The sequence below is a fragment of the Lemur catta genome, chromosome 5, assembly GCF_020740605.2.
Source record: "Lemur catta isolate mLemCat1 chromosome 5, mLemCat1.pri, whole genome shotgun sequence".
Taxonomy (NCBI): domain Eukaryota; kingdom Metazoa; phylum Chordata; class Mammalia; order Primates; family Lemuridae; genus Lemur; species Lemur catta.
This window is the reverse complement of record NC_059132.1, coordinates 83,741,048-83,763,947: the sequence shown is the minus strand read 5'-3', so window position 1 is coordinate 83,763,947 and position 22,900 is coordinate 83,741,048. Positions and strand designations below refer to the sequence as shown.

At 36.8% G+C, this 22,900-nt stretch overlaps 2 protein-coding genes across 2 annotated transcripts in view; one reads left to right on the top strand and one right to left on the bottom strand.

The window, feature by feature from the left end:
• The window catches only part of SMARCA5 (SWI/SNF related, matrix associated, actin dependent regulator of chromatin, subfamily a, member 5), a 41,052-nt gene extending 36,029 nt beyond the window's left edge, over positions 1-5,023 (top strand). Inside the window, exons 22-24 of the mRNA XM_045552202.1 lie at positions 238-450; positions 2,846-2,953; positions 3,758-5,023. Of these exons, the coding sequence (XP_045408158.1) occupies positions 238-450; positions 2,846-2,953; positions 3,758-3,823 (387 nt within the window). The 3' untranslated portion in view covers positions 3,824-5,023. The remainder of the gene's footprint in view (positions 1-237; positions 451-2,845; positions 2,954-3,757) is intronic.
• An 11,368-nt stretch (positions 5,024-16,391) lies between these two features.
• Positions 16,392-22,900, bottom strand: part of FREM3 (FRAS1 related extracellular matrix 3) — a 59,852-nt gene continuing 53,343 nt past the window's right edge. Inside the window, exons 7-8 of the mRNA XM_045552201.1 lie at positions 19,858-20,007; positions 16,392-16,947 (exon numbers count right to left, since the gene is read on the bottom strand). Coding sequence (XP_045408157.1) covers positions 16,706-16,947; positions 19,858-20,007 — 392 coding nt within the window. The 3' untranslated portion in view covers positions 16,392-16,705. The remainder of the gene's footprint in view (positions 16,948-19,857; positions 20,008-22,900) is intronic.

Below are 22,900 nucleotides of genomic sequence, written 5' to 3'. Positions count from 1 at the left end.
ACACTAGGGTAACCTCCTTATTAAGTAGTATCAGAAAGTTTGAGTCTGTATTTCTCTTTATAATAATAAAGACTATAAAGGTCTTTCAGGACAAAGATTATATAAAGCAATTGAGGTGCTCTGGATAGAAAATTCTTATTTGAAATACAACATTTATAGCTAATTATACTAAAGCTACATTTGAAATACAGACTATAGGATTTATATTTTATATGATATAAAATCTGACTTTTATAGATTGGACGGTACAAAGCACCTTTTCATCAGCTGAGAATATCATATGGTACTAACAAAGGAAAAAACTATACTGAAGAAGAGGATCGTTTTCTGATTTGTATGCTTCACAAACTTGGATTTGACAAGGAAAATGTTTATGATGAATTGCGACAGTGTATTCGCAACTCTCCTCAGTTCAGATTTGACTGGTTTCTTAAGTCTAGAACAGCAATGGTGAGTGCTCAAGGCCTTTTTGTATAATGTAGCAAAGAGTTCGGAATAAATATATTCTTCAAGGTAACTTAAAAATCTTTGAAGCAGATTTTTGTTACAATATTTTTAATATAGACTAAATCATTTCTTAGAAAACAAAAATCCATATCCACAGTTAAAACACCTATTATCATGGATAACTTACAAAGTTTATTGGTTACATCCTTTAATATTACACATCTCTTAACATTGCTATATATGGTAGGACTAGTTTTTCAAGTTCTAAGTGGGAGGCAGTGTCACCATCAGTTTCAACTTCTGTATGTGATGACTTTTTGGTTTTGCAAATGAACGTATTTTTATAAAGAAAAATGCTCCTTGCATCCAGGTACCATCAGAATGCTGAATCTGGATTATTTTTACATGGTTTAACTCTGTTTTTGTACTGATTGAATGCTAGGTTTTGTTTTTATTTCCAGTGTCTGACTGTTTCTGACCATGGATCTTCATTTCTAATGACCTAAAACTCAAATTCAGAAAAGTTTAGTTTTGATGAATTTCTTCTTTTCTTCCTTATTTGATCCTTTGAACTTCGAACGTGTGTTCTACAGGATGATAATAATGCTAAAAAGGTTCTGTAGTCTTAGGTTTGGGATATACTGTGGTAAGCAAAGTTTAAACAGTTTATCGTAAGATTTCTCATTGTATTTAAAGTGTATTGTCACTCTACAAGACAGTGGATAGTGTGCAGTTTTTTCATGTTTGACTACTGAAAAATTTTTTCAACTAGACATCAAGAAAAGCTACTGTTTTGTCATATCCTAGTTTGGGAGGATATGACTAACTAACATGTGAAGCTACTTTGAAGATGAAAACACTATAAATATGTAATTACAGAAAAAAACAGATTCAGTTGCTTATATGTCCAATCTTATGTCTTTTTTAGGTAGGAACACTTTATATAATTAATAAGGAGTAATGATTTTGTAGTGATTGTAACAAGACACAGTGTCACGTTGATTTACCAGTTCAGTACTATGGTTTAAAACTGCATTACTTCCTAACATGTTTCTTGTTAAGATACACAAAAAATAATATATATATAGCCCCTTGGTGATAAATAATTAAGGAATAGTCTTTGCTTAGGAGCCAAGAGATTTATACCTTAGCACATCTGTACCCCTATTAAGGGAACCAGAACTTTGATGTAGTTTACTACCTTCTGTCTCTGTATACTATTGCAAATATTTCTAAGCCTTGTATGGTGTATTCTATAAAGTATTTTAAAATGATTTTGTTGTGGTTATCTGCAGTAGTATCACTTATTAGAAGGAAAAAAAAGTAGGCCAGGCTCAGTGGCTCATGCCTGTAATCCTAGCACTTTGGAAGGCCAAGGTGGGAGGATTGCTTGAGGCTAGGAGTTTGAGACCAGCCTGAGCAAGTACGAGACCCAGCTCTACTAAAAAATGGGAAAATTACAGTAGAGAAATTAGCCGGACACATTGGCATGTGCCTGTAGTCCCAGCTACTCAGGAGGCTGAGGCAGGAGGATCACTTGAGCCAAGGAGTTTGAGGTTGCATTGGTGATGCCACTGCATTCTAGCACAGGCTACGGAGCGAGACCCTGTCTTTTAAGAAAAAAAAAAAAAAAAAAAAATACAGTTTTCCTCTATAAGGAAGTAGCTGTTAGCTGCTATCCAGCAATGATGTGCACACACTTATGTTTCCTTCAAGATTATACTTAACTCTTTTCTAGAGGCTGTATAGTTTGGTAGAGAGAGATGAGACAGAACTCGCCATAATAGACTTCCATAGCTATTTTTCCAAAATGGGGAAAGGTGGAATGTGGTACATTGACTACCATAATTCTAGTGATAATACTTTGAAGGTAAAGATTATACATACCTTTAAAAGTTCTATTAATAGTTGCTTTTGACTCTAACATGTACACTATTAATTTATTTTATTTATTTAATATTTTTTTAGAGATAAGGTTTTGCTTTATGTCCCAGACTAGAGTACAGTGGCATGATCATAGCTCATTGCAGCCTCAACCCCTGGGCTCAAGCCTGCTGAGTAGCTGGGTCTACAGGCGCATGCCACTGCACCTGGCTAATTTTTCTATTTTAATTTTTCTACTTTTTAGTAGAGATGGGGTCTTGCTTTTGCTCAGGCCAGTCTCCAACTCCTGGGTGCTAGGATTACAGGTGTGAGCCACTGTGCCCAGCCACAAGTATTTTATTTTTAATCCTCATAGCATGGATTGTGTATGAAAATTCATTCCTTTTCCTTGTTTCTATCTATTGGCACCATATGATTGATTTTATATTACCCTGTTAAAACGTACTTTTGTTTTAAAATTGAAATCATGAAACTTATAGATGGAAAATACAAGGTTACTATGTTTATAACTCAGGAGCTCCAGAGGAGGTGTAATACCTTAATTACCTTGATTGAAAGAGAAAACATGGAACTAGAAGAAAAGGAGAAGGCAGAGAAAAAGAAACGAGGACCAAAGCCTTCAGTGAGTATTAATGAATATGCAAATGTGAAGATTATATAAATTTAATTCTTACCCTTTTTTCTTTTTGTGTTATTTATTTTAACACTAATTGGCTATCATTAATGTGTTAGTCTTTTTTTCTCATAAATAATAGTTTTGAATCACATAAAAGCATAAATTGAACTTGATTGCATTGTGTGAGAAAAATCACTTCATAATGGTATTCCATAACATGAGGATTTGTGAAAATCTGGGAAAGTATGTCTCATGAATGCCAAGAGTGTACACTTTTCTTTGGGAGTACAAGTTATAATTTTAGGAAAGTAATGGCTTTATGACCTTTACTGTCCGCTTCTTAGGCTTGGATGTATTGTTCCAGTGATGTTTTAGAAATGTGAATATAAACACTTTAAGGGAAAAAAGTCATCTTGCTATTTAATAATAACTAATTTATAAAGTCACGAGTAAATGAATGTCTATGGATAATATCTGGTGGTTATGTAATTTCCTTTAAAAATTCATAAAAATATTTCTTTGGGGAAGAAGGCATGGTATATACTTATTTGGTATATTGATTTACTACTGTTAATTGTGACTTGTTTTAATTATTAGCTTAAAATATTTTTACTGTGTAAGTAAAATAAGTATACAAGATTATTTAGATGCTTGATAGTTTGTTTTCAAAGATTTATATAGTTTGGGAGAAAAATCTCATACTTTTTGTTACTATGTAGCACTTACTACTAAAGTGCTATAATGTATTTGAATATATTTTACATTTATATTAGTCTTGTCATGAAAAGTAATCCTTCTGTTTGTTTGTAGACACAGAAACGTAAAATGGATGGAGCACCTGATGGTCGAGGAAGAAAAAAGAAGCTGAAACTATGAATACATTTTTGTTTCATAATCAACTAACTTTAAACCAGTAGTTCTTTAATTTACGGGTCTTCCTAAGATGTACTGTACAATGCTCAATTGTTATGTCAGTCAAAGACATCAGGTTCATCTGTTTACTGAGCTAGAAACATAGTATGTAGTTTCACTTTTTTAAATGCAACAGCTGTGCTGAAATTTTTTTATCATTAACACTTGAAGTAATAAAATAGGCTTCATTTATTAATAAATGTTTCATTTGATTTATTTTTCTATTATAGTTCCATTTGTGAAGATTGTGACTTTATCAACTATAATTTCTACACTTGTAAGGCTTAAAAACAAGCAAACAAGTTAAAAAGAAAATTGCAAATAAGATTTGTCCCTTCACTCTTCACTTAGTTGTGTAATTGTTTTAATTCACTTTGCCTTTGCAGGAATTTGGGTATTTTCTTTGTAGTGCTATTGAGTCTCATCTGGAAAGATTATGTAAATTGCATTCTCCTTATTGTGTGGATAGAATGGGAGGAAAAGGCAAGACAAATTATAATTAAATTCTATGCATATTTCTGTTATGCTTTCTGTTTTTATAGTTGGTTCTGAAGTGAATATGCCCTATTCTTTTGGAAGAATGGCCTTTTAGTTGTATAGCCAAAGACATTTAGTAATTCCGGTTCCTTAAGGTGTTATTGTACCATTTTGTAAAAGGAATATTATTATTTTTTTTAATGTTTGGTAAATATTTTGACAGATGACCTTCTGAAGCAGCCACAACTTAGATAATGTAAGAACTAAGGTAATTTTTTTTAATCTTGAAAGACCCAGCCAAAATAAGGTGTGAATTTGTCATACTGTTAAATTGAAATTGGTAAGAAAATGTATCCACTCCCAGTTTATAGTATTCTTGAGTTTTAGAGTAAATGAAAATTTTATTTTATTATATTTTAAAATAACTTCTAAGTGTCAGCAGCAAGACTGACTATATTTCCAGTTTTTGTTTTCTATGGACAGACTTGATAAACTGGAAACCCTGAAGCAGGAATACCCAAGTCATAGTGTCAGGATTTTAGCTGTACCAGAGGCCTTTATGTGCTACACATAATTTGTATAAAGTTTTATATGTGCAAATTGGGTACATTAAATAGTTCTCCATTTTTCTAAGGGAATGCAATAAATGTAGCATCGTGAATAAATATAACTTTTATAATCCTTAAAGTGGTCTTTTCTTTCTATTTCTTTAATTTTTTCTCGATTTTTCACTTTTTCCCTTAGGATGCTATCTTTTTCTCTTAGATTTCTTCTCAAATTTCTATTAGTTCAGAGTTTTTTAAAAAATGCTGATTTCTATGGTATTACTAATACTGCTTAATTGTCTGAAATTTGGGATTGCTGCTGTTAGTGTCAAGCAAAACACAGTGTTTTTGGCAAGATGTAATTTGAATTTATTCATTGTTCCCCCCAAATTATTAATAACTTCTGTACAATGTTAGATTCTTAAATAACAGTTAAAGGTCTGGTATATGCAAAAAGTTGAGGAAAGGTTACCTTTTTCATGAAAGAAAGACTAATTCTTAACAGTTGTGATTTCATTATTGGAGAAATAATTGAAAAAATGTAAGCGTGAAGAAAACTTTATGGAAGTCACAAAAGTGATATCTTCAAGAGGAAGAGAAATTGGGAGGAAGTACACAGTGGAAATGCAAAATGAATCAAGTATAGTGCCAGTCCTTGTGCACTCAGAGACTCAAATAATAAAAGAAACATAACATAAAGGGAAACTCAACTTGAGAAGAGCATGAAAGATAATATCCAAATCTAGCATTGCGATTCAGCCAACTCAGGTGATATTTTATTTCACGAGTCAATTAGGATATCACTGTTACATGCTTATCTAGAATAAAGTAAAGCCAAGTTTTTATTTATACTAATAAAGGGAAGGAAAATAATAACTAAGCTCAAACTATCCATCTGTTTTAAAAGAGCAATTGCTGGTGAAGATAGACTCAAAATTGGAAACCATGTGAGGAAGAAGCAGCCCTGAACTAGTAGAATGGTGCCTTAAGCCACCCTAGAAGAGCTGGGTGTTTATGTAGGTGAGTAGGGTGACAGCAATTTGTTATTCAGAATATTTACTATTTGAGCACTATCTATTATTTCTGTTGGGAAGATTATATTCTGCCGTTAAATAAAGTGGGATCATAACTTTCAACTTCAATAGTATTTTAAATGTTAATGTGAAAACCTGGGAGGAAAATTAATGGAAGATTTTCCAGTAGCAAATATTTTCTTTTAAAAAAAATTTTAGGCCGGGCACGTTGGCTCACGCCTGTAATCCTAGCCCTCTGGGAGGCCGAGGCGGGTGGATCGCTCAAAGTCAGGAGTTCGAGACCAGCCTGAGCAAGAGTGAGACCCCATCTCTACTAAAAATAGAAAGAAATTATCTGGCCAACTAAAATATATATAGAAAAAATTAGCCGGGCATGGTGGTGCATGCCTGTAGTCCCAGCTTCTCGGGAGGCTGAGGCAGGAGGATTGCTTAAGCCCAGGAGTTTGAGGTTGCTGTGAGCTAGGCTGACGCCACGGCACTCACTCTAGCCCGGGCAACAAAAGTGAGACTCTGTCTCAAAAAAAAAAAAAAAAAATTTTTAATTCATATAGTAAAGTTTGCTTAATTTAATAGCAGTGCTTACATGTGCTCTTTATTATATGTTAAAGTTTTAATTTACTTAGGAAATCTGAAGTAACAGTCCTGATTTAGCATAGTTGTATTTATGGATATCTTAAATGTTAGTCTTTCTTACAGTATACTCAGTGTCCAGTTAAGTGTGACAGAAGATAGATACAGACAGGAAAAAGTAATAAACCAGTCAATATATATAGTATTTTTCACTTTGACCAATTAACTTACCAATTTGTTGATATGTTCCAAATAACTTTTATTTTCTCAAGTAGAATCTAACTTGATAGTATTTTAATATTATTTGACTCCATGATTATATATTATTTAAAAAATAGTTGTATTAATTTCTTTCTTTTAAAGATCTCCAAGTCCTTAGAGTAACTGATAGATTAGGTTTAATAAAATTTTAAGGAACATTTATAATTCCCATTTCTGAGAAGCCTACAGCCCTTAATACTTGACACTGTTTCCTTTTCAGTATTTCTGTATGGGAATTCATTGGGTGGATTCAAGTTGTAGGAATTGAAAAAGTATGAAGTGGTTGAATCAAGTGCAAAATGTACTTGCTTCAGGCATAGAACACAATTGTTCTTTACTAAAATTTTAAAGAAAGGAGCAGCTCTTTGTGAAATAATGTGTAATTTCTCTTTCAGTGTATCTGTATTGAAAATACTAGTGCTTGGGCCCCAAGCTCCCATTTGTGCAGCCAGGGTTTAGAATCACCGACTAAAGCCAGTCTGAGAAAATTAATGGCACATGTCCTGCAGGATAGTCCTGCTAATCCCACTAAGCTCTTTCTAAATGCTGTAGATACCACAGTGCTTTCTTCTCACTCTTAATAGTCATAAAACAAGTTAGGGGGAGTTCCTTCAAAGTAGACTGAGCTAAGTTTGTTCATAGCAGGGGCTAATCTTTAAAAAATTAACATTGGCCCTCTCATTGTACCTGGATAGTACTAGGACCTGGTGCTTGAATGAATAGTTTTAAGTAGTTACAATGAAATTTGGGGCACCTGTAGAGGTCTCCCCAAGGCTCTGACTAGTGGGCTGCAGTGTCATACACAGAGGTGAGCTGCAGCTCCTGCTGTAGATCAGAGTGCCACCAGCCACCAACCACGGCCAGGGAATGAAAGATGTAGGAGACAGGCACACACAGAGTCATGTAGGACTGGGCCGTTGTAACACCTGAATAGTCAGAATAGAAGGTTAGAATCTTCCTAAGTACATGTTGGAAACATCTTTGGTTTTCTAGCACCAAGACTTTTAAACAGAAGGAGACAAGTCATCCCTTCAGTTATTTGTAACTCTCCCTCAGTTCAAATTTCCTGGGTTTTTTTTGTTTGTTTGTTTGTTTGATTTTTCTTTTTTCATTACTTAAATTTCACATCATGCGTTGATGTTGGCACCCAGTGACAGCATGTACAAGCACATTTTTCTATTGCATGCTTGACTGCTTGGTGTCTGACTTGTTATAGATCTTTATCCTGGTCACTTCCTAACAGAATTCATCTTTCCATTTTAGAGGCCAGAAAACCAATGAAGAATACTATTAAGAAATTTGACTCCTGGCTATATTATAACTAAATTGTTGAAGGTAATTTCAAAGTTTTCCACATCTGACTGTGTGTCTATTCCCTCTCCTACAGCCGTCTAACCTGCTTCCTATTTTCTCCAAAGAAGGATATAATAGGGAAGCTTTGGGCTCATGGTAGTGCTCATAGGTACCTCTCAGCAGTAATACTTATGGATTGGGTGTGTCTAATCCTTTGACTTTTACGCTTGAGCCCATCAGAACACTACTGTCAAATCACTTTTAAAAGGTACCCAAGATATGTTTTTAAAAAGATACTTTGCTTTAAATTTAAAGGAAGAGGGTAAGAAGTCTAAAAAGGTTTTAGGAAAAATTTTTCAAATCATTCTTCATTAGATGTGGTGAGTACTGGACTAGCAGTCAGGAGAATAGAGTCATAGCCTCAGCTCTAACAAAACCAGTGTGATGCTGGGAAAAATAATTTGCTGAAATTGAATGAGAGCTCACCATTTGAAAGCATTTTTGCTTGTACATTTCAGTTGAGCCAACCCAAGCTTCAGTTTCCTCAGATTCCATCATTCTTTATATAACTGTGTACCTCTTAGCTATGAGTATATGCATATCAACAGATCATGGGCACTTCAATTCATACTCTGCTTTTGTGGCATGTAGAAGAAATGTAAAATTGGGAGTCAGATGATGTGGGTTCAAATCTTAGCTCTACCCTCTTACCTGAGTGACCCAGGGATGTTTTTGGTCTTATCATGGGATGTTAATAAGTACTTCACATGGGACTATAGAGGATTAAATGAGAAAATGATAAGATAGCAATTTTGTAAACTCCAAGTAAGACAACTGGTAAAAGTGACTACAGTGGTATCTAAAGTTCATTTGGAATTTCACTTCTGGGGCTGCCTCTCCAATTAGTTGGTTTAGCTGGAGTCACTCACATTTAGGATTGCTACCAGCCTTTAATGGATTATTCTGTTCCCAGTGAAAGGGTATTGATTGCTGCTCTGCTCCAAACCTTTCCCCTGTCCTTCAGTACTCCTCTCAAAAGCAAGTATACTTAGTGTCTACCATGGGGAGAGCTGAGACAGGGTCTGGATCCAGAGAAAAACATTTGTTAGGGTTAAAATTCATGCAAGGTGTGCACTAATGTGATTCTGTGGTCCAGGTAGTTTGCATAGGCTTCTTCCTCACTGGGAGCCATACCCCACTCAGCCCTTTATTGGGTGTCCTGTCTTAGAAAAAGTTGCTGTCCGCTTCACACACTGACACTAGATGTGCATTCTGTGGCTGGAAGTGCCTATAGCTTTGATTTAAAATTCTTTGAATGTGTATAAAAGCTGTGAATTTCAAGGTTCTTCCTCAGTTAATATATTCCTTATAGCATCAAGTTAATTAAACTCAAAATATTTCTTGTATATACATATTATATATATGTGATATAATTTATTAAAATATACATTAGAGATATATTGATCCTGATATTATAAGAGCAATATTGATAATTTTTAAAAATTATTATCTAGATGATACTTATATATTATCTATGAAATATTAATAGTTCTTTTGCCTGAAAATAATAATACATACTGGATAGGAATGTTGTGAGAATCAAATGAAAAATGTGTGTAAAGTATTAGACTTAACACAGTTCCTACCGATGGTAAACTCAAAATAAATGAGAGAATTTATTATCATACAGTACTGTTATTGTGGGTATAGGGACTGGACTTCAAATTTATAAAAACTTATAACACCTTGGAAAGATTAAAAAAATCCATTCATCTTCTATTTGTTTCTTTTTATTACATTATAATAAAATGCAAAATATATGTAAAAAAAAATCCCTACCTTCAAATCTGGTTTAATGTGCTCTTAGTTTTTTTTACGTAAATGAAAGTCATTTTTATTTTTTATTTATTTTTATTATTTCATTGGTGAAGAATGAATGTAACATAGACCAGCTTCCATAGGTTTTGAGTGGTTATAATTGTCTCTTTTCATTATGGAGCTGTGCTGAGGGATTTCCTTTTGGGACACCACCACTCACCATCCTCTTTGTTTACAATGATAAATTTGTTTAAATGATAAATTACAATGCCTCAGAAGCTCAAGACCCACATCATGACTAACGCTGACAACTTGAGCTACACACTGTGCCCTTGACTCAGCCTGGAAATAGATGAGGTTGAGTATGATAGATTCCATGTCAGTGAAGAACGTGTTGACATTTACTTCCTGGCTGGGGCTGGTGACCTCATAACTGCTGCTGGGAGCACCAGCCAGCCACCAGTGTAATGTCAGGGTGTCATTAATGCTCTCTGCCAAACAGATGGTTTGTGTCTTCTCATAGGATGAGACAAAAAGTGGGAGATGCATTCTTTTAGTTTATGTCTGTAGACATAAATGTTCCTACTGATGGTAGTTCTGACTGCAAAAAAAGACTGAATACATGTAACCCTGGAACCTGAGCAAGAAGCAGAAGTGGCAAAATGTTTTTAAAGTGTCTTGTTTTAGTAATGCAAATTTTCTGTTTTAGTCCATCCTATATTTTCATTAAAGTGTTTCAAAGGCTTATCACTAATACTTGACAAAGGTTGGTCATATTTCACATTCTGATCTGGTTGGTCATGTCCCTGACACACAGTCATGTACCTGTTGGGTAGTGCCCGTACTCCAATTTGAGAAGGGTCAGTATCTATTCACAGACTAAAACACCAGAGAACACCAAGCTCAAAAGTTTGGAAGAAATTCAAGTCCTAAAGGATTTCAGGTTATAGGGAAATAAGTAACCTAGAATAGGAGGCATACAGATTTCATCTGTGATATACCTTAGGTATTTGTTAGCTGAGAAAGCAAGTGTATTTTGAGGGTTGATAACGTGCAGAGGCTGAGCAGAGCACGGAAAAATGGGTGCTACCATCCCACACAGAAGTGGGAAATCAGCAGGAGGGTTTACACTGTTTTTGGTGGCAGATGTGTCATCATCCATGAGAAGAGACACCACTTAGGGCACAGGTGGGAAAATGACATCTGCAACACTGTTTCTGCAATGTACACAATGGCTTTGGCCATCTGAAATAGAGACATATTTAATACAAATGTCATTTCAAAGACAGTAAAATGTGGTTTCAGTGTTTTGCCATAGATTGTATCAGTGTTCTGCTCTGTGATGTTTACTGACAATCCCAAAGTGACTATACCAATCAAAGGACCTGTAGTCCTCACGTCATTGCATTAATTTTTCCTTTTGCCCATCAGATGTGGATATAGACCACCTGGTAATGATGATCACCTGAGATTCTTCATAATCAGAACTGTAAGTCTTATAGAGGTTATCTGTATGGTTTACTTGTGAGTTGTTCTTCTGTTTGTCCATCACCTCGGGTCCATTGTCCCAGCTTGTCTGATGCACCAGGAGGTGACCTTGGGGGACCACATCCCCTGGGCTCCCTTTTCCTCTGGCTTCCTGTTGGGTTTGGCCAATGGGAGGCACTGGCAGGAGAGCAGAGTTATAGAAGCAGAGAGCTCAGGCTCCCTCTACACCTGCAGCTCCTACTGGATGGCCCCTCTCTCCACAGGGTTCCAGCTGTTCTTCTTTCTAGGTACTGGCCACACTGCTCAGTCCCTGCTCTTCAGGACTTGTGGTGGTAATGGCTCCTCTTCCTCACTGGTCCCTCAGAAGTTTGCATCCTTTCTTGGTTCCCTTAACCCTGCCCATACCTCTGCAATATTCCCCTCATTGAGCACTCTTCAGTTAAACGCTTTTAAGTGTGCCATTGCTGAGGCCCTAGCAGACAGAAATTTTGGGAGGGAAGAATGGTACTTTGATCTTACACTTGCAGTAAGCAATTTATTTGCTCATCTATTCATAATCTTGGGACACTTTCTATGTGCCAGGTATGGTGTTAGGTACTGGGCATAAAAACAGTTACATGACAAAGTCTCATCCTCTCTTTTACTGAAGATATTTTAGGAATTTACAGTCTACAATATGCTTAAAGTCATATTTGTGGGTGCTTATTAATACCATAGGGGAATAAGGCATAATGGGGAACACTACAATCTCATTTTCTTACAGAACAATAGCACCCTTACATTGTCACCTCCATGGTGCTTATTTTTCACATCAGTAAATATTTTTTCCATGCCTCTTAACATTTACAGAACAAATAGATTATATAGCAGTTAAGAATAATATGTAATAGTAAACTACTTAATTTCTAGAAGGGATAGGTTAAGAGTAGTTCAGGAACTAAAGTTTTTGGTTAATAGAGAATCACCAATTTTTAGAGAAATATAATAAAATATTCTTAACACAAAACTACAGTAGGCATTTTTTTTTGGTTATAATTTTGAACTTAAATTTTAATGTAACATTATAAATGTAGTTTCTGGGAACTAGAGAATGCTCAGGCCTATGCTTTTCCTACAGATAGGGCATAGGATAGAGGATTCAGGACTTCGCACTCATTATGTGTGTATACACCCATCCCCTCCCCCCCACATCTGTCTGACACCTGACTAATGTTATTCCTAAATGTGCTCTTAGGTGACGATCAGTGAAACCAATTTGATGGTGAGTACATGTGCTTATTTTTCCATTCTTGGGATACTTCGCTTAGTGGAATGGGTTCCAGCTCTATCCAGGAAAATACAAGAGGTGTTATATCACCGTTATTTCTTATAGCTGAGTAGTACTCCATGGTATACACATACCACATTTTATTAATCCACTCATGTATTGATGGGTACTTGGGTTGTTTCCACATCTTTGTAATTGTGAATTGTGCTGCTATAAACATTCAAGTGCAGATGTCTTTTTTATAGAATGTCTTTTGTTCTTTTGGGTAGATGCCCAGTAATGGGATTGCTGGATCAAATGGTAAGTCTACTTTTTTCTGTTTAAGGTATCTCCATATTGCTTTCCACAGAGGTTACACTAGTTTGCAATCCCACTGGCAGTGTATGAGTGTTCCTGTCTCTCCGCATCCACGCCAACATTTATTGTTTTGGGACTTTTTGATAATGGCCATTCTTACTGGAGTTAAGTGATATCTCATTGTGGTTTTGATTTGCATTTCCCTGATGATTAGAGATGTTAAGCATTTTTTCATATGTTTGTTGGCCATTCTTCTGTCTTTTGAAAAGTTTCTGTTCATGTTCTTTGCCCACTTTTTGATAGGGTTGTTTGATTTTTTCTTGCTGATTTTCCTGAGTTCTAAATAGATTCTAGTTATCAGTCCTTTATTGGATGTGTAGCCTGTGAAAATTTCTTCCCATTCTATAGGTTGTCTGTTTGCTCTCGTGACTGTTTCTTTGGCTGTGCAGACGCTTTTCAATTTGATCAGGTCCCATTTATTTATTTTTATTGTTGCTGTGATTGCCTTTGGTGTCTTTGTCATAAATTCTTTGCCTAGGCCAATCTCTGTAAGGGTTTTTCCCACATTTCCTTCTAGAATTCTAATAGTTTTGCACCTTAAGTTTAAGTCTGTTGTTATCCACTGTGATTTGATTTTTGTGAGAGGTGAAAGGTGTGGGTCCTGTTTCAGTCTTATACATGTGGCTATCCAATTTTCCCAGCACCATTTATTGAATGAGGATTCTTTTCCCCAGTGTATGTTTTTGTCTGCTTTGTCAAAGAGTAGATGGCTATATGAGGATGGTTTTATATCTGGATTCTCAGTTCTGTTCCATTGGTCTGTGTCCCTGTTCTTGTGCCAATACCAAGCTGATTTAATAACCACAGCCTTGTAGTATAGTTTGAAGTCTGGTAAATTAATACCTCCTGTTTTGTTCTTGTTGCCTAAAATTGCTTTTGCTAAATGGGGTCTTCTCTGGTTCCGTACAAAGCGTAAAATTATTTTTTCTGTATCTGTGAAAAATGATGTTGGTAATTTAATAGGGATTGCATTGAATCTGTAGATCACTTTGGGTAGTGTAGACATTTTCACAATGTTGATTCTTCCGATCCACGACCATGGTATGGTTTTCCACCTGCTTACGTGCTCTGCAATTTCCTTCCTCCCCATTTTTAACCTTGTAAGGCAATTTCCAGGGTTTTCCATGGCATTTGTAAACTGCCATGGTGCAGATAGGTGTGATTTTTACTATGCCAATGAGGGTAGGTCACTTGAGTATACTGTTACCTTGCTTATATGCATGCTCCAAAGATCCCCTTTTGTGGCCTTGATCATATCTCCACTTTATGGTTTTTCTGCCTCTTTCCGGTTGGTCAGTCCTTGGAGACTCCCTATTGTAGACCAAATGTGTTTAGTCTTTGGAAACCCTGGCGGGTCTAGCAGCTCACGGAGGACCTTATGGCTGGTATCTCCACTCCAGTAAATGACTGTCCTTAGCTGCCTGTCTTTTTCATTCACCCTGTAAGTGGACCCCTTAAATTGGGCCCTGGGTATTGGAATAAAATATACAACACCTTTCCATTTAGAGTTTACATAGTAGCACCAATATCACGGCACATCTGGTGTATCTCCATTATGCGTTCCAAATCTCTAAGAAAACTAAAGTATTAAATGAGAAAACAAAACTTATTTTTTTTTTCTAGAAAAATGTTAGCATAAGGGAAGAGTATATGAGGAATGACTAATGAGCACAGTATGCAATTCCATTCTTGGTAAGAAATCAGAAATATTTTACTCTTTCATGCACTAGTTAACTTTCATTATTCAACTACAGAATATACTATAGGCTGTATGTAGAATACACTAGGTGTAATCCTAGAAGCCTGAAAAAATGTAGTTTGGCTTCCTTGTCATATCTTAATGGGTGGAAGCTGGAAATGGAACAGACTCCATAAAACACAGTCTATAATGTCTGCAGAAGAAAAAGATGAATGCCTAGAAGCTGCATTCATCTGAATGTAATTCCTTAACAAAAGGTACAAGGAGAGAGAGAAAGTGATTTTTTGAAAAACACTGAAAGATTGGGATTAATTTCAGGTTCAAGACAGAATTCTCCATAATGCTGACAGTGGGCACACAGGTGCTCAGCAGGAAATTCATGGTGGTTACTTCATTTGGGGACTAAACCAGGGCCGTATGTGGTTTTTCCATTACTTTTTTTGTGACATTTGTGAAGCATCCATATCTCTCTGACCTGTAGAAGAAGCCCAATAAATATTTGTTGAATTGAGTTTAAAAAATTTTGGACTGTGGTAGTTGGGCAAACTGCAAGGTGAGGGAGGGTAATTTTCTGTTGCTAGATATGTACTCAGACAGGAATCAGACAGGACTGGAAGAGATCTTTATGGAAACTGAGTCTGAATTTCTCATTCTGCAGAGCGAGAAGTGAAGCCAAGAGTTTTGAGGTAGCTTACACAAATGTTTTCTCTGGTTGGGAAAACTAAAATCTAGAAAGGAAGCAAAGCCTGGGCTTATGGTAGACAAGGACTTCTCAATGCAGACCACATACAGTCAAGAGCCTTCTTATTCCCCCTTGATATTTGGAAGGAAGGCTTCCTGAAATGGGTTTTATTATGCACCATGTTGGCTTGAGAATAGGTTAAGTAATGTCTGAAACACAAATCTTAAAAAGTTTTGCACCAGAAATACCTAAAAGACAATAATGAGGCACAAAGGTGTAGTTTTCAAAATAATTTGGAAACTTTGATTTATGTGGCATTAGCAGAGGCATGCTAATGGCTATATATATTATCAATTTAAAAGAGGCCGGGCGCCGTGGCTCAAGCCTGTAATCCCAGCACTATGGGAGGCCGAGGCGGGTGGATCGTTTGAGCTCAGGAGTTCGAGACCAGCCTGAGCAAGAGCGAGACCCCATCTCTACTAAAAAAAAAAAAAAAAAAAAAATAGAAAGAAATGATTTGGACAGCTAAAAAAAAAAAATATATATATATAGAAAAAATTAGCCAGGCATGGTGGCTCATTCCTGTAGTCCCGGCTACTCAGGAGGCTGAGGCAGGAGGATCGCTTGAGCCCAGGAGTTTGGGGTTGCTGTGAGCAAGGCTGATGCCACGGCACTCACTCTAGCCTGGGCAACAGAGTGAGACTCTGTCTCAAAAAAAAAAAAAAATTAGTTAAGAACTAATTGGGCAGTTTGAGAACTATGCAAATCTTCCACTTTTCTTTCTTCTGCTACTTGCATTTTTATCACTTTATTGTTTATGATTCAGTCGATGAAAAATTTCCCTACCTAAGCAGCTCTGATAAAGTCTTGTGGAGGAAAATTGAATCATTGGCAAAAAGAGCTTTAGGCTTATCTGCAAATTTTAGTCAGGGCATTCACATCATAATAACCTGAAAAACCAAAGCCCATATGTGTGTGTGTGTGTGTATCTATAGTTTAAAAGCGCTTCAGTCCAGCATCAACCAGTAAAGGGAGATCGACTCTTTGATCTTAACTGTTGATTTAATTGATGACAATAGGTTTCACTGGCTTCAGAAAGAAAGTAAAAGAAAATAGAAAAAGGATAACAAAAATACAAGCTCATTCTTTGTGCGCACAATCCTTTCTTCTGTATATATATATATATTTCTATCCCCATGCAGTCACATAAATTATATTTGCACATATCACCAGAATATAACACCAATGACAGTACAACATCATTGATACCTCAGAGTTGTTGAGATCTGAAAAGAGTAGAGTTTCATTCTGTTGTTAGGAGACGTGTTTTGGCTGTTTTTCCCTCCCTTCGTCTTTCAATGAAAGGAAGTACAAGCACTCTGCTTACAGTCACTGATGGTGTCATTGATGAAAACGGTGGTTTTATGTGGTTCTCCAAGTACTGCACCCATAGGCATCTGGAGAAGTAATTCAAACCTCTCTGGACCCTCCAAGATGGGCTGTCCCACGTCATCAAGGATTGTCACTTGAAATGTCTGCATGCGCATTCCTGGAGCAAAGTCTAGATTTCGGACGATGCCAACATAATCTATTCCAGCTGGTGGGAAAGGTAAAAGGCACTAATGAGACTGTATGATTCATTGTCGTAAATTTTCCTTCAGAGAAAAATGAGAGGTCTCATCAACCCTGCCACATTCTCTTTTGTACTCAGCACTCCCAGAACCATATTTTGTGGGCTTGATCCCTGGAAAAGGGAAACTTCCGTAGTCTACCAAATGCCACGTAGTCCCTCATGCCATGCCCCTGTGCCCTCCTCATCAGTGTTCTACATGTCTAGACCAGGCACGTCACCTTCCAAGCATTTCTACAAAGACCCCACTGATTACACTGAAGGCAGCTTCAATTTGAAATGGATGGATTTGCCATTTTTATTTTTAACTTTGAAGATAAATATCATGAATTTTATTTTGATTAGGTTTCCCTCATTCACCTTTGCCAGACATCTGGTTGAATCTTGCAATATTCTGCTGAATTTTACTCAGCCATGAAGTTCTAAAAGCCATGGTCTGGGTTGTCATCAATCATTTTTTGCAAGCTGGGTCACTATTTGAGGCTACTTTCAAATAGTAGCTTCTTTGCTACTATTTGAAAAGTCATCAAATGTAACGATAGCAACATCTGAAATGGAATTAATTGGAAATCCCTGAGTGATACAAACTAACACGTAAGAAAATCGAGGAACAGAATATGTGCATTGTCTCACATTATCTCTCCATAAAATACCTATTAATTGCAAAGGGAAAAAATAACATTATCGTGGGGAAACCTGGCAGGTACCACCCTTCACCTTATCCAAGTGATCAAAGTTAACACCACCAGTAGTGGCGTAAATTGAAATTGGGTGCCATTTGATAGAATGCAATGAGAACACAGTATCATCTTTGCAATATTCTTGCTAAAGATACATAACCTGAATCTAATTATGACGTAGACAAACCCAAACTGGGAGGACATTGTATAAGCTACAGAAACTGGCTTATAATCTTTAAAAAAATCAAGGTGATGAAAGTCAAGAAAGGACAAAGGAACTGTTGTAGATTGAAAGAGATGAAAGCAGACATGACAACTAAATATAATGTGTGATTCTGAACTGGATTTTTTTCTTATAAAGGATGATTTGGGGACACTTGGTGGAAATTAAATGAGGTCTGAGGATTAGACTATAGAAATGTTATCAAGTTAATTTTCTGATTTTATGCTTGTTTTGTGGTTATATAGCAGAACATCTTTGTAGGAATTATTAATACATTCTAAGTTTTCAGAGAGGTGGTTTCAAACTTACTGGCAACTTACTCTGGATGGGTGAGGAAAAAGAAATTTCACCGTACTTGTTACTCTTCTGTAAGTTTGAAATTATTTTTAAAAATTTAAAAAGACATCAAATAATGACATTAAGAAAACAAAACAAGATTATGGTGAAAATTACCAAGTCGGGAAAGAAGGGAAAGAAAGTTTTGTATCTCATGCGCTTTGATTCAAATCTTGGTTCATTGCTTACTTGTATAAATTATTTAATTTTTTTGAGTCTCTTCAATTGCAAACTGGGGATAATTATAGCTATCTTACAAGGTTATTGTGAAGATTAGAAATAATATAGCAAAGATGTAGCACAGTATCTGGCAGATAGTAGGCATCAAGTTATAATTATTATTAATTTAACAAATTATAATCATACATTATAAATATATATGCAAAATTAATAGTTGGTGAATTAGCCTGAGCAGTTGTCAAATATTTATTTGGTCCTATAGATTATCAAGTCTAAACTATTTGCCCTGCACTCTCCTGTTTAAACCCATGAATCACCACCCCAAGCATGGACATTACTTCTCTTAGTCCATCCCTACCTGAGAACTACAAGAAGCATCATTAGTTTTATGCAAAGGGATTTATCTAAATGAATTTGAATTTCTTTTCCAAACCACATGCAAAAAATTTCCAATGAACCAATTGGTTTATTCACTTTTGGTTCCATGGATACATATAGAGTGAGAAATGACCCTCTTTGAAAATTAAAAAAAGAAAAAAACTAGTAAGGATCATTACTGGTTTGATGTACAGTATCCTGTGATATATTCGCTGAAGTGTTATGTCAATTCTTCCAAATGCAAGCAAAATGGCTGTCTTCATTTTCTTTAACTGTTTCTGGGTACATGATGAAACTGAGTTCCCATTTTCGTAGATAAATGTGTGTTTTACTTTCTTTATGTCTCATCCGTTAGTATAGATTTTTAGATTGCTGCGTTTTATTTACAGGCTTTTTGCTTTTACCTTAACATATTCTCATGGGTTTTAAAGGTGTATTATGCTAGTCCTGACCTACACTGGCCATCCTTATCCCAGGAGACCAAAGGGCCCAGCTACAAATGAGAAAATGTGGGCATCAGCACAGATGGGAATGTTCCTTTCTTTTCCTATTGGGTCCTGCTATTTTTTTTCTGGTAAAGCAACTGATGGGCTCATGAGAGGAAGTGGTATCCAGAGTCACCTAGCCCCACTGCCAGCGAGGTCTTCATCGTCCATGTCAGGACACGCAAAGGTGAGTAGGACATGACATAGGCCAAGGAAAATGCCCAAGAGTCACAAGTGAAAAATGCGTGACTCTGTTCTTCCAGGAGTTGGGACTTGCTCAGCCATTATGGGGTATCTTCATCTGAAATATTGTTTAAGAGCAGCTTAATGGATCTACAAATATTGTGTACTTTGGAAAATTAATTTGAGCTCATGACAAGCAAGTAGGTAATGAATGAATCATAAGGGCTGCTGTTTGAATATTCTACTTATTTTGTAAACAGCAGAAGTTGTAATATATACAATCTGTGTGCTCAGGTAGGAGAAACTTTAAATCAGAGCCCATCACCAAAGACTAGGCATGCATACACTTGACAGACTGGATCCCATCATAAACGCGTATGATGATGATAGATTGTTTAAGGGGCCCTCTCACCTTCTGCTGACTCCTGCTCTGTCTTCCTGGAGCGCACGGTGACGGATGATGCTTGGGAAAGATCAGTGCCTATTCTCCAGACACAAACCTCCACGTAGCCAGCACTTTCATCGACATGATACTCAGCATCCCCAAAATGCAGGGCAGGTTCTAGGGAGGCATGAAAGGACAAACTGAGAATGCTTCAGCCTTCCAGGCCTACTGTCTCCTCTGGCCCTGTGTGAGTCTGGGCATTTGTCACAATTGTCAGACTTGACAGATCTCACACAGGTACTGTTTATATATTGCTCAGGAGAAAAAATAAAAAACACACAAAAAGCCACATCAAAAACTCACATGCCAAGACTTTGACTCCAGGAAGTGCCATGAGATAAAATCAATTTGGATTCTATTCATTTTCTGTTTTAAGAGCTTTCTATTACATAGAAGAAATTTCCCTATTGTGCAAAATTGGCCAATCAGCTCTCACTGAGCCAAGTCAGCTATTGTTTGGAAAAAGATGGTGGGGAAGTTCAGAAAAGCTTTTTCTTGGGAAAAAATTGCTCTTTGCATGGAGAGACCGTTGAGCCAGGATTCTGAGTTTGGAGACTGGTGCTGTGCCTTTTCTATGGCATTTACTGATCACAGGGACAGACAGAAACCCCAGGTCTGGGGATGGGGTTGAGGGGTGGGGAAGGGTGGGAGGAGTCCCATTAGCTGAGATGCCAGAAATGCACTCCGGGAGGCTGAGAAATGGCTCCCGAGAAAGAGGAGGCTGAAGGAGACCAGCGCAGGCACCATGCTTCAGGGGCATGTGGAAGGGAAATGTATATCTTCTAAAAGGGGAAAAGTTTGACAATGAGAATGTTGATCTGGCTAAGCAAACATACCCATCCACACCCAGTTCACTCTCTTCTAAAAAGTAGCTTATGAACTTAGCTAACTATTTAAAGCTTATACAAGGTTTAGCTGTTACACTAGATATACACTGTCATGAAAAAGATTTTGAAGTGAATGTTTTTGCTTGGGTTGTGATATCTACAGGCAAAAAAAATATAAACATTAAGACAAGCAGCTTCTCCATGGATATATGATCCCGAGACTGTAAAATGGAAAATTAGTTTTAGAGATGATACCTTTGCAAGCATATTGCAATGCTAAAGCATATCTGAATTAAAGCTAAAAATATGAAGGGTAGATATCAGATTTAATAAGTATTATTTGCTCAAGATATATTTTAGTAGATCTTTCAACTGCTGAGGGAAGTTTTACCATGGCATATAAGACCTCTCATAATCTTATTTGAGTCTATTTTTTCAAAATTTTTTTTGAGTCCATTTTTTTCCCCAGAATCATCTGGTACCATATACCACTCTGTGCTCTGTGCCCCAGTTACACCAAACAGCTCACAATGCACCCAGCATAGCATGCGTTTATGAGTCTCCATCTTTGCAGGTGATGTTCTCTGAGCTGGAACGTGCCATTTTGGTGAATGCCTACTCATTCTTTAAGACTTTGATAAAAAGTTACTTGCTCTGGGAAGCTGTATTTAATTCCTTTGAGAAATTAATCATTCTTTACCACGTTCTACCATAACATTTGGAATAGTTCTATCACTGTAGTGATGGATCACACTGGCTATTTGCTCAGCTCAGGCATGCGGCAGGTGGGAGGCGTGCGCTCAGAGAAGGGTGGTGGAGACATCCTCTCCTTTTCTTTTTTCAATTGACATATAATAATTGTACATATTTCTGGAGTGCATACTGGTGTTACATATAATATAAAGTGATCAGATCAGGGTAATTGGCATATCCCATCCTCTTTTCTTACCAAGAACTTACTCCCCATTATGGTCAATAGATGTTTCTGATGCCTCCAAGGTTGGGACAGGAAAGGAGGAGAGGCTGGACAAGCAGGAAAGTTCTTTCTTGATGGATATTTCCATGGTTTTCAGTACTCTCTGGTCTTGGAAGATGGAAGAAAAACTAATTCTGCTTCTCACAAGCACTTTCGTGAGTTCTTTGAAGACCTCTCACAGTTGAATATCTCTCATCTGCAGTTCCCTTGATAAGGATGAAATATCTGCATTCTGGCTGGTTACTTAATTCTTCCTCAGCCCATTAGCATTTGGTGAGACCTCTGTTGAGGACTGTTCAGCCCTGCAGACAGCACTTTTGGACAAGACCCAAGACAAGTTCACGCTGGCTATCTCTTGCATGCATGGCTTGTGTCTGGCCTATGGTAACCCTCCTGCATCCTCTGCTTTGATAAACTCTAGGAATACTGCTTAATCTCAATGTAGTCCCTCTCTTTTGCTCACTCATCAAAGCAACCAACCAGCTTATCTCCCACATTGAGATTTTCTAGGCAGATCCAGACCCCAATTCACTGTGTCCTCACATTGCAGGTGACACACGTTATACTTCCCAAATGGTCTCCTTAGAGCCCCTTCTCTTAATTTAGCACCTCTTTGGAAAGTGAAAATGTTAAAGCTACTGTTCTAATGTGCTATTCTTCATATCAGAGCCCTGTAAACTTCTTGAGGTCAGGCACCATATTCTGTATGCCATTGTACTCTTCATGACACAGTGGCCAGTATAAGTACTCAAGAATTTGTCAAATGGATAATATTAACTCAGTTCTGACATTTTTAACTCAGTACAAAGTTGTTTTTTTTTTTTTTTTAAGTTTGGACAAAGTGACCTGATTGTTTAGCAAAGAAATTATCCTGTGTGGTATTGGGAAAGGGTAAGAAGAAAAATAAAAAAAATATTTGGATTAGTTATGTTGCTGTTCAGAGAAAAAAAATGTAAGAATACCGTAAGATATAAAGTGTGAGAGGAAAGTACCAATTGGAAAAAACATCATGAAATTCTTTCCAGATGCTCTATGTGTTACGCATCAGGAGATTTGTTGTAATAGAGAAAACGGCTCCTCCGCGAAGCTCAGCAGAGTCTCCAGATAGTCCCCACCTTAGCTCTGGCTGAAAAATGGAGATACTAACAGTGATTCCCAAGGACGGGCAATGACATCGTGTTCGGGTTAAATGGATTCTACAGCCATA